General features: G+C 50.8%; 1 protein-coding gene across 1 annotated transcript; it reads right to left on the bottom strand.

The window, feature by feature from the left end:
• Nucleotides 1–739: 739 nt before the first annotated feature.
• On the bottom strand, nucleotides 740–5,299 carry KLF4 (KLF transcription factor 4). Its single transcript, XM_085042216.1, has 5 exons — nucleotides 4,833–5,299; nucleotides 4,595–4,712; nucleotides 3,561–4,467; nucleotides 3,311–3,475; nucleotides 740–1,858 (listed from the first exon to the last, which is right to left on the bottom strand). Exons 1-5 carry the CDS (start codon nucleotides 4,835–4,837, stop codon nucleotides 1,683–1,685), a joined length of 1,371 nt encoding a protein of 456 aa, XP_084898342.1. The 5' UTR covers nucleotides 4,838–5,299; the 3' UTR covers nucleotides 740–1,682.
• Between the last annotated feature and the right edge of the window lie 7,004 nt (nucleotides 5,300–12,303).

The raw sequence follows: 12,303 nt of genomic DNA, 5'->3' as shown, positions 1-12,303 counted from the left end.
CCAAATTCCTATCTGACAGATATTTCAAACTAGCTGAAGAAGAATAGTTTTTTCCCTTTAAAGAAGAGTAGTGAAAAAACAGGTCGTATTTACCCAGCAGTCATGTGGAAATCGCCTGTTTGCTACACATTCTGTAAGGTAGCTGACTGGATTCTCCCAGGACAGAGGAGGTTTCAAAAGAAAACTGTGTGCAGGTGATGGTTAAGCAGTGTTTGGTGCACACTTTCTTTATTCTCCGAGCCAGGTTTATTCTTTGCTCAGCATTACTCAGTGGGTTTTCCTTTGCTCACACTAACGTGGTTACACCGACTTGCCTAAGAAATCCAAGGCAATGAAGCTGGGAATCCTTCATTGCTGGAAAGATTGCTACCAAAAAAAAAAAAAAAAAAAAAAAATTAAAATTCTAGAATTTGTTATCATCAAATGCACAAAGTCCTGTATCTCCAGCAGAAGTGTGTCCCCTAAAAAAATAAACGTGAATTACTTTAAAAATGGTAAATTACAGTTTCACCACACAGGTGAGATAAGTGGCAATTCAATATTCCGACCAAAACCTTTCTTCTTCCCTAAAAAGAGACGTTACATCAGCACTGCAGTTACACAATCCTGTCTTTCAGAGTCTTAAGACTACAAGTGTTTGCCACCACCTACTCCTTGCTTTGGTAAACTCAACCACCAACAAATACCTAACAAACTCTCTTTGGCCATGTCCATGCACAGAAAAAAACTAGAGCAACCATTCAGATAAAATATTATAGGTTTATTTAAAACTTATTTTCACCTTGAATATGCAAAATACAAATTCCAACAAAATGTTCATTATTACTTCGTAGTTTACAAATATACAAAATAGAAGTTTGCTTAAATTTATATTACATATTTATTATGTAAAGAACTATATAGAAAACATTTGTTCTGCTTAAGGCATATTTGGGAATAAACCATTGTACAAACTATTGCACATCGAAACCACAGTGCATTACAGACTGTCTGCATAAAGTTATTTTCTTAATAAAAAAGTTAAACCAGGGTAATTCACCTGATTTAGGTCATAATTGGCAATCGGAAGACAAAAAATATTTCCTTGTCAGATATGCAGCAGTTTGAGAACTTTGGCTTCCTGTTTTTGGTACCTCTAGAACCAACAGTCACTAAGCACCATGAAATAGGCTTTTAAAATATAATTCTGTACCTGAACTTTTCCTCCTCTTTTAACATTGTAATGGCTTTTAGAAGGAAAAAAAAAAAAAAAAAGAAAGTACAAGACGACATGTACATCTAATATTGCATTGAAAGGAAATTAAGGGAATGTCATTTCCCTGTGTAATATCCCCACCCTCCGAACTACATGCAGTCTGTTTAACCCTGATATCCGTGACTTCCAGTCACTCCTTGGCATTCTGTAGTCCAGAAATAATTCAAGTTGGATTTACAAATGGAATGATAGAAGATCCAGTCATTGACCCCAACGTCTTTGGTTCTCTTAAGTGTATAACTATTAAAAAAAAAAGAAAGTTGCAATGTCCGTATGCAGTTATCCCTCTTTTCCACTCGTTGGAAGACTTCACCTCGATTATCTGTAGTGCTTAAAATGAGTTCTCCCCGTCTTGTGGAAGACAGTCCTTGTGCTGTAAATACTGAATCTCTGTGGCAGTTGGGGGAAAGATCCACTGCTTTCCCAATCAAAAGTGCCTCTTCATGTGTAAGGCAAGGTGGTCCGACCTGGAAAAGGCTCTGTCACACCGCTGGCACTGGAAAGGGCGGTGGCCTGTGTGTTTTCTGTAGTGACGAGTGAGTTCATCCGATCGGGCAAACTTCCATCCACAGCCTTCCCAGTCACAGTGATAAGGCTTCTCACCTGTTAAAAAAACCAAGCAATGAAACACATCAGTTAGGGAATTTTTTTGGGGTTTTTTTTTGTGGCTACCACTTGTAGAGCATTCCTTCTAGCAGTTGCTCTGGATAAAACAAAGGGTGGTCAAACACGACGAACTTCTCAAAGCAGTTGCAAACAAACTACAAAGACTAAATGAGCAATGCTGCCTTTTCAAGATGTACAAGTGCTAGGAAATGTTGGTGTCACTTCAATCTTCATTAAAATGCTCGTTTTTGCTGCCTTGCACACAAGATTTCAGAGCACCCAAGTGTGTGTTTTTGCCGGCAGTGTTACACAATCAAATAGCAACCAGAAATAGCTCAGTAGACAACGTATTTAGATAATTGTAGGTCTCAGGAATTAAAAAACAGCCGGAAACTGTTTTCATTAGCTCAGCCTGATTAAGGACTCAGTCTTACTAGTGTCTTCATTATACAAAAACCACTGTTGATGGCAAGATGAGCTTCCCTAACAATTACAAACTCCCTGTCCTACACATCCTGGGGATGGTGCTGACTGGCTTGGGGCAGATGTTCACTTGCCTGACTTTTTTCCCCCTGCTGCCATTAGCTGAAGATGCAGCCTAACTACCGCAGTGCCAGTATATTTTCCCTTTCCCATCTGCTCTTCAGGAGAAAGTTTTGAATCGGGTTCACAACCCAGGGATTCAAATTATGCAAACTCCCAGGTTATTTAGTCACTGTTACGGAATGCCCACGCTGGCGAAACCGTGTGCTGTACCTGCTTTCACAAGCTCAGTTACTGCAACTCTGCACTCTGCAGCAAAGGTAAAGTTTGAAACTGGGCTCAGACACACACTTTGGGCAGATTTTATCCTAATTCTAGCAGTGAGCAATCAACAGCTAAAACCTGCTGGTGCAGGGGGAGATGTCCTCCCTCAGGTAGGCGAGGCACCCCTTGAGAGCTGCTAGCTCAGCTGAAAGCCCCTGCTTTCTCAGTTTTCCCAAAAAGGGAGCAACAGCTTGCAGGGGTGCGCAGCCTCTCACCCTACAGCCAGCCAAGAGAGGGGGGCGTCTGTGAAACACTGAACCACCAGCAAATAAAGCAGTTGTCTTTGAGGGAGGTCTGCCCCCTTCTCAGAAGTGGGCCAACACCATCCAGAGCAACAAATCCCAGCCAGCTTCCCAGCTACCTGCTAATTACCTAGCCACACAGCAAAAGAGAAGTAACAAACTCTGACTTGGCAAGAAACCCACCCGCTCCCACATCTGAGTCACTCTGAACCATTAAGCAAAATGTCAAGCCAATAAGCAAAGACTGCACAGGACTTCACGTAGCCAAGGGGGGAGGAAAAAAAGCCCAGAAACCCAGCACAGAAAAGTTACATCTTGTTGCTTTCAGCCCTCCTCCTGTGCTCACGCCCTTCCACTGTCTGAGGGGAACACATCCCCCTGACCCCGCACCGGCACTAACCTGTGTGGGTTCTCAGATGCGCCTTGAGATGAGAGCTCTTGGTGTAGGTTTTGCCGCAGCCCGCATAGTCACAGGTGTGTGTGGCCGTCCTTTTCCTAGGCCACGACCGGCGTCCCCTCTTGGGCTTGGTCTCCTCGGGCAGGCAGCTCCCCGGTGGCATCAGCTCTAGGGGCGGACAGGGAGGAGTGAGCACAGCCGCGGCCAGCGCCAAAGGGGGGACATCCGCTGCCCCAGCACCACGGGGACTCACCTTGGTACTGGAGCGTGCCGGGAGGGAGCTGCTCGGGCAGGAACGCGGGGTAGCCAGGGGCCGGGGGGTACCCCGGGGGCAGCGGCAGCGGCGGGTGGCTCAGCCCCGGCGTGGCGGGGAGACAGTCTCTGCCGCTCAGCATCTCCTCGGGCCCCAGCGAAGGCGTACTCCGGGCGGGCAGCGGGCGGCTGCCCAGGGTGAAGTCGTGCTGGGGGGCTCCTCGGGGGCTGCTGCCGTGCGGCGGCGGCGGGGCCAGGGTGCACGGCGGGGCGGCCTCCTGCTTGATTTTGGGGCACATCCGCGGCAGGGAGGTGTAGGGTGCCCCGGGGCCGTCGGCGCCGGGCGGAGGGGCGGCGGGGCCGCTCTTGGGGCTAAGCCCCGGGTGGCTGTACTCGCCCACCGCCTTCACCACGAACTTGCCCTGCAGGCTGCCCAGGGGCGGCAGCGCGGCCGGCGCCGGCAGGTACACCGCGTCCAGGTCTGGCCGCATCAGCTCGGCCACGAAGCCTCCCGAGGGGGACACGTCGGTGATGTCGGCCAGGTTGAAGGGCGCGGCGGACCCGGCGGCGGGCGCCCCGTCACAGCTGCCGCCGCCGCCGCCGCCGTAGAGAAGACCGGCTGGCTCGGGCCGGGGCAGCGGGTAGGCGAAGGGCCCGGCGGGGCAGGGGCTGGCGGTGGGGGCCGGGGTGGCGGCGGGGGCCACCACCACGGCGGCGGCGGCGGGCTCCTGGTGCATCAGCGAGTTGGAGAGGATGAAGTCGAAGTCCAGCAGCTCGTTGAACTCCTCGGCGTCACGGCGGGGCCCCAGAGCGGCGGCACCTTCCAGCTCCGACGGCGGCGTCTCCACCGGCCGCGCCGACAGCGACGGCGGCGGCCGCTTCAGCTGCGACAGCTCCTCCCGCCAGCGCTGCGGGGACATTCGCACGGCTCAGCCCCGGCCGCGCCGCGCCCGCCCCGACGGCCCCCGCCCCGCCCGTCCCGTCCCGTCCCGTCCGGCCCCGTGCGTGTCGCGGCGCCGCGGCGCCGATACTCACGTTGCCGGGGCCCGCGGGCCGCGCCGCCTTCTCGCGGCCCGCGGCGCCCGCCGCGAAGGTGGCGATGGAGGGAAGGAGCGTGCCGCTGAGCGCCATCTCGCACTCGCCGGGGGGCTGCCTGCGGTGGGGAGACACAGCGGGGTCAGCCGGCGGCCGGGCGGGGAAGGGACGCGTGGAGGGAGGCAGCCCCGGCGGGCTGTGTCCCGCTCCCCCCGGCCATGCGGCGCCCGGCACCCACCGCATCCGTGCCGGGCCGTCCCGCCGAGCCGCCGCCGCCGCCGTGGTCCCGAGCGCCGCCGCGGAGCAGAGGGAGGAGAGGCGGCACGGACGCGCCGTCCAGCCGCGCGGAGCCGGCGCAGCGCCGCCGCCGGGGCGGTGCCGCGGGAGCGCCCTGCTGCTGCTTCTTCTTCTTTTTCTTCTTCTTCCTCGGCGCTGCGCGGAGCGGGGCGCGGGGCGCTAGCGGCGCCGCGGGGACGAGGAGGAGGAGGAGGCGGCGGCCGCCGCCCGGCAACGCGGCTCCGGCACCGGCAGGGCGGCGGCGCGAGGCGTTTCCCGAGGAGCCGCGGCCATGTGGGGAGCCGGGCAGGACGGACGGGGCGCGGTGGTGCCAGTGGGGAAAGAGGGATGGATGGAAGGAGGGATGCGCAGGGCGCGCTCCGCTGCCGCCGCCGCCGCGCCCCGCTCGGCACTGCGCGGTCCTGTCGCCGCCGCTCCCTCTTATCACCTCACTTCTCGGGCGCGCCGCCCCCGCCGCCATGGCGACGGCGACAACAAACGGACATGTGGGGAGAAGGGGGGGCCGGGCAGGGCGGCCGGGGCGGGACGGGCCCGGGGAGCGCAGGGAGAGCGGGAGCTCCGCCCCGTGACGCGGGCGCGGCGGGCGGGACGCGGGACACACGCCGGGGATGCCCGGGCGCTGCGGGGGCTCCGCACCGGCGGCGGGGTGGGAACTCCCGTCGGGAATCGGCGGCCCCGCGTGGAAGGGAAGGAGGTGCAACGGAGCATCCCGAGCGGCCGGCGGTGCCTCTCCGCCTCTCCGTCCTTCCCCCTAACCTTGCGTTTCTCTTTTTTTCTTACTTTTGGTTTTCTTCAGTTTTTTATCTTTAATTTTTCCTTTTTTCTTTATTTCTTCCCTACTCCCCCCCCTTCTTTTTTCCCTCCGTTTCTTTTTTCTTTCCGCTTTTTGTTAATTTTTTGTTAATTTTCCGAACCACCCCGACGGCGCGGTCCTTCACACCGCCCGTGCTAGCCCTGGGCTGTTCTTGCCTCCTCCGTCGCCGGGACCCCGCGGTCCGGGGAGCCGCGGCCGGGCAGCCCCGCTCCCGGTGGTGCCTGAGGCGCGGTGGGCGCGAGGCTGGGAATGCTCCGTGAAAAAAAGAAAAAAAAAAATTAAAAAATTACAAAACAATCTCAAAGCAGAGCAGGAGCCCGCGGGGAACCGCAGAGAACGGAGCGGGCTGGCCGGCGGGAGGCTGCCCGGCTCCTCCAGAGGGCAATGCCGAGCCGGCGCCTCGCCCCGGCGCCGCGCAGCCCCGACGGGTGCTGTCCCGGTGCTCCCCGATGGGCTCCGCGCCGCTCCCGGTGCGGCGGGGAGCCCCGGTGGGCTGTGTCCCGCTGCCCCCGGTGGTGCCCCGCTCGCTGCAGCGGGGTCTGCTGGCGATCCACCCCCGGCGCCGCCGGCAGCTCCCCAGAACTGGTCGGGCCGGAGGGGTGAAGTCCCAGCTCTGCGTGATTTGCAAACATGAGCCTGAGCAACTTACGATGACTAAATTAAACCCTAAAATAATAATAAAACGGCGGGCTTTATTTTGCCGAACTGGTTTTACCGGTTTTGTGTTATGAATGTTAATTATTAATAACTTTGGCACTAAAAAGCAGAGCGTTTTTTTTTTTCCCTGCGCAAAGTCCGTGTCTTGGCAGAGGATGTGCCAGGAACCAGCGGTACAAAAAGGATTAGTGTGGGGAGATGAAGGCTGGTGAAATATAGGACGATGCCCAAAAAGGGAAGGGAGGCACCTTCCCTGTTTGGAAGTGCAGGGCTGGGGGAGAGCACAGCCCCCTCAGACCAAATCCAGCTGTGACTCCCATCCAGGGCTTGTGCTCCAAGTCTCTCTGACACCCACTCTGAGCATCCAGACTGAATGCCAACTGTTTTAGATCTAAACCTTTCTAACTCAGTCTCGGAAGAAAGCCCTTGATGCAGAAATTTGCAGTTTTCTGAACATTTCTTCCCCATCAGTTGTTTTTCTTTTGTTTCCTCTCACTGTAAATTTGTTAATTTACAGATCTCCTAAGCAGCACAGCATTTCCCAGGTCCAAATTTCAAACTCGGGATCACTTGAGGCCAACATCAAAATTAAAATCACATCCCTTATTAGAAACAGGAGAACAAGAATGCTTCAAAAGCAGATAAGTGATCTGATATCTTTGAAACAAATGCCAGAACTTCATGGGTTCCAGGAAGAGAAGGCTTGAATATTGTGGACTGAAATAATACAGGTTTGCTTTCACAATCTTCCCCTAAAATAGACTTGATTGCCATGTTTCTGGATAATTCAGGCAGACACATGTGAGGTATGTGTAAATTCATGTTAAAAAGATGTGGCCCACTTTCATCTGAGTCTTGATTTTGGATTGTGTAAATGTTGGTGGGGTGCTTAATAAAGTGGATGTTTGCAGGCATTGTTAAGTCCAATGGCACCTGCATTTAAACATCCCACGTAAAGATCAACACATTCTCCTTTTTTCACTAATGAAGCACATTAGTGATTTCCTCCCTCAGATGATAGGGACTGTGATTTAATGGTCCCGAGTGTGGAAATTAAATGCTTAAAGTCTGCAACTGCTCACAGCTAATGCTTTCCCAGCCTACATAACAACCTAAACGCTGTTTTCTTAGGACAGATTTATTTTAACATGCCTTCTGTCGCCAGCTGACCATTTCTCCAAGTCTCAGTTTGCTCCAAATTTCCCAATTTTCTCTAAAACTTTCTTTCCACTAACTCAGAACACAGCATGTTTCTGTGCTGTTCAAAGCCGACTTTAGGGATTGCCTAACCCAGATAGAGAATTGCACAGAATTTGTGTCCCTCTTGCCTTGGGATGTGCAATGACATTTTTCCAGATGATGCTGTGCTGGGACAGAAAGGAGTCTGCTGCAGCACTCGCTCTGCCAGACTGCTGTGGATTTGTGTGTTTCTCTCCCTCCCTAGGTGGAAGGAGGATGTTTCTTCCACATCTACCACATCTCACTGTGGGAGTGGGGTTGCCCTGGACTAACCACTGGTGCTGCTCACCCATTTTGGCCCAAGAATCATTACCTGATGCAGACAACTCGTATCAGTGGCCAAAGTGCTGGGCAGAGTAGAAATGACCGAGTGAAAGGCCTTAGTGTCCAGCCTGAGTCAGTGCTAAACTGGTCACCTGTGTGTACAAACCACAAAAGACAGAAAGAAGCCAAGGAAGAGCACAGGTTTCTGAAGCAGAGACAGTCCTCAGGAAATGGCATCACACATTAAAAAACACTAAGAACATCAACAAGAAGAAAAAACAGTCGAGCCGATTGTGCCTGAAACAAAGAGCAATCTGTTTATCTTGATATGTTTATTTTAAAGCTTAAGTTTGGAACTGGGTTTTCAACAAACTGCCTCTCAGGAACCACAGCTTATCCCCTTTGATTTGGTTGTCTGTGGTGGCAGCTGATGGCATCAGGGACTGCAGACTTTGGGAAAGATTGTGTCACAGTGTTGTTAGGGTCAGACAACAAGATGCTTGCTTGGGATGGCATTTTCTTTTTCAAGATGCCATCTTTGGGATGGCAGTTTGTTGTCCCTGTAGAAGGCTGCAGCAGACAGGCTACAGGGCCAGGAGTTGCCAGGGCCCCTGCTCCAGTCCTGGCACAACATAATGGACAACTGGGAACAAACTCATAATACTGGGTTACATCCAATAAAATCCCTGTTGCTGGTTCATCAGAAGCAGTGATTCCATAACCCTTGGTGCTGTGCTGCATTTTACCCTAACAAGGTTGCTGGAGAGCAGGTGAAATTCGAGGAAACTCAGCATCTGGGGGGTTTCTTACATCCCATGCAACCCAAACTGGCTGCACTGCAGCCAAGAGAGAGGGAAGGTGTGGGAGCTCACACTTACGCCTGCTCTGGGAAGGGGTGGTGTGGTGCTGAGGAGTCACCCTCTTACAGGATCTCTGCTCACCAAGGAGGATGAGACAGTCCAGAGCCATGGCCACCAACCCGGGCTTTACTTCAGGGAGACCTGTCCTTGGGGATCTGTTGTTTGCTGTGTGTTGTGTATTCCTCACCAAGTGCAACTCAAGCTTTGTTTATCTGTTCCTGCCTGGGTTGCTTTGTTTTTGTTAAACAGGAATAAACCCCTGCTCAGCTGGCAGTTGTCCTTGTGGATTATTGGTACAGTGCAAAGGGCACATCTCTGGAGATTGTGAGCAGTTCCAGGCAGGTTTCAAGCAGTAGAAAGTGCTCACATACACAGATGGCACATGCACACTTAGGGCCATAAATGTTTATGCTGAGAATGTCAGCTGTGCCCATGGTCAGATCTATTCTCACCTGCCTTTTGAAAACCCGACCATATCTTGGTGATAGCTATTTTACTTTTCCAGGAGGTATTTAAAAGGCGTGTGGATGTGGGACGTGGTTTAGTGGTGGGCTTGGGAGTGCTGAGTTGAGAGGTCAGGTTGTGATTCCCACTGAGTTTTCCCCAGGGTGATAACTCCTGTCTGAGATTCCAGAGGTGCTGATTCCCCCACAGAGAACCATCCACTCAACCTTGCCAGCCCCTGGCAGAGGCAACCACTGCCCTCACACAATTTAGTGCCACCCAGGATTGCTTGCATGCAGCAACTTTCCACTTTCTAACAATCCAAAGGTTGTTGAATTCCTCTAAGAGGCAAAAATGCCTTGAGTTGCTTATGGAAAACCAAGAGCTTTTCTTTTTTCCTTTTTTTAGTCAAGCATAGGCATCCTTGCTTTGATGGGTTAGCCCCATCTGTCATTGTTTTTAATGGGTTTGCCCCATCTTTGAATTTAGATGTTCCCCAAACTCTAACAATGACTTAAATGAGTGGCTCCCACAGTGGGACTGGTGCAAACAAGAACTCCACAATAAGCATCTTTTTCAAAGTCCTGAATGTAATGTGGGGACACTCTCACACAAGTGAAGAGGATGAATTCTTGTTTATTTGTTTGTGAATTTTTTTTTTTTTGCATGCATGAGGCCGATGCATTGTATTTTTTCCAGACCCAATGGAGGAATCAGAGAAAAATAGAAAAAACTTGAGAAATTACCAGCTGCTAGCTCACCAGATGGTCCCCACTGATGGGTGGTAGGTTTGGCATATCCTAGAAGATGCTGGGAAGTGTATCTGTTAGGACAAAGTATCTCTGTGAAACTGTCTCTGAAGAAGTCAGGAGCTGGGATTACCATTAATTCACCTTTCTGCATCCTCTTTTGGGACCAGATTCTCTCATTATTATCTGTGTGACATACTAAAGGCATTGCTGTCCAATAGGGTCTGGAACTTCTAATTTATCAGTGTTCCTGGAAGAATCCCTTTTCTTTTCTGTTTTATTCTTTGATCCTCTCCCACTGTGGAAAAACTATGTGTAAGAGCTCTTCCTCATCCTCTGTGTCTCAGGCCCTTCTTTCTCTGTATTCCTCGCCTTTTAAGTAGCAATTTCAAACTAATAATCTCTGTTAATAAAAAGGAAGTGTCTCACTACAGATTCGGATTCCCAGAACATTCGCAAGCAGTGTAAAATCAGTTCATCCCTCTCTTGCCTGTGAAATTTCAAAACGGAGTGATGTCCTCACTTATTTAATTTTTCCTGTTATTGCTGAAGCTGCTGGGAGCAGGGGACACTTTGACACACCTGCTCTGATGTTCAGTGTTTCTTTTGCACGTGGAAAAACTGGCAACATTTTGCTACCACGGAAGTTCTAATACCTCAGAAATTCAGGTTTCAACATCCACCAAGGAAAAGTCAGCTGCCACTTCTCAAGGACTTTTCAAGCCTTTCTCCCTGGTTAAGCTCCGAGTTTCTTTGGTTTAAGTAAAAGTGGTGCTTCTAAGGAAGGTAACCTGAATTGATAACACGCTTCCTAAAAAAGAATTAAGGTGCCTGATAGGAGAAAAATAGAAAACACATGAGATACCTGCTTTTTGTGTGTAATGCTTTTGAATTTGCATGAGTGAGAGAGGCTTAGCAGCAAAGTGCTCCCGAGTTTAACCAGGAGTATTTGCAATTAGATTTGTGCTAATGAGCTGGATAAACACAGGACAGTAAACAACACCTCTGCCATCTTTCAGTGGTTCCTCCCACTCAGTGTTGTGGATAAATTGACCTGGACAGCTGATTCACCCAAGATGTCTTTCTAAACTACTTGCTAGGCTGAAGTCAGGAACATCTGTTGTTTCCCTGCACCAGCATCCAGCAGAGGAAATGATTAGATAAATATTCCCCTCATTTGAACAGGAAAAAAGACATTGTAGGAGAACGCTGGTAGAAAGGACCAGCACCGCCTGCTCTGAGAATAAATACCAGGCTTTCCACATTGTTTCCATAAATGCCTCCAGCTTTGCTCCAACACTAATGGACCAGCAGGAGCCCATTACTCTATGATAACAGTGCTTTGCTCACTTAATGAGAGCAATATGGCAGCTGCTCTCAGATTTTTAACATATCCACTGTGTAAGGATGACATTGCTGAAGGACAGCTTTGGGGGCTCCATTGCTTCCAGAGAAGCTTTGCTAGGAACAGAGGAACAGCCAGGATGCTGCCCAGCCAAGAGGCACATGGATGGCTGGTGACACAAAATTCTCCCTGCTCTGGGAGACACCTCAGCACTTCAACTGCACCAGGAGAAGTGCTTGAACTCTCCATCCTTGCTGGATGTGAGGTTCACTGCTCATTTCATGGTATACCACCAGCAGATTGTACTTGCAGGGCCCTGGGATGGGGACAAGAAGTGCCATAGGAAACCAGCAATGAGAAAACATGGGGAAATTAATAATGGTGCATTCTGAGCAGGGTTTGAATAGCATGCAGTAATTGAGGCCCGGGGCCACGCTCTGCACAATGAGGAAGAAACAAAATAAGGAATAGCTGCTCATTAGGCTCCAGATTCAGCCAGTCTAAATTCCACCTAAGCCTTTGTGCCAAGTGCTTCCTACTGGCAGGCACTGGGCCTTCGGGGATGCCGAGTCAATGGGAAGCCCTAGGTGGAATTTAGTGCAGGATAAATCTGTCTGACACCGAGCAACACCTACCTTGAGCAATCAATCAGTGACGCAGAGCTTCTCTGGAGAGCAGCTTGTGATCTTGCAGTGTGAGAAAAGGGCCAAGAGACGGCGGCATGGGCAACTTCAGTCCTGGCACATCCAGTTTGTTAGCACACAAATGTTGTGTGCCTGGTTTTGCAACATTAATTTTTTCACAACTTTTTTTTTTTGTTTTTTTTTTTTTAATTTTAATAGGAGGCAGAATACCACCCGTTTGTGGAGAAATTATACAGCTGAACTTAAAAAAGAAGTATTTGCTTCTGAACTCTTTTAAAGTCTCCTCGGGTAAATTAGCTAGGCTCTTTGTAGCATAGATTTGGGACTTAAGAGAACCAATGCAGCCAAGGCTATGAACAAATGTGCAAGTAATTAAGATAGAGTATTTGCACCAGT

Source organism: Lichenostomus cassidix, chromosome Z (assembly GCF_008360975.1).
Source record: "Lichenostomus cassidix isolate B80296 chromosome Z, HeHo_3.0, whole genome shotgun sequence".
In the NCBI taxonomy this organism is placed as follows: domain Eukaryota; kingdom Metazoa; phylum Chordata; class Aves; order Passeriformes; family Meliphagidae; genus Lichenostomus; species Lichenostomus cassidix.
The sequence above is the reverse complement of the archived record's forward strand: the minus strand, read 5'-3'. Positions and strand labels throughout refer to the sequence as shown.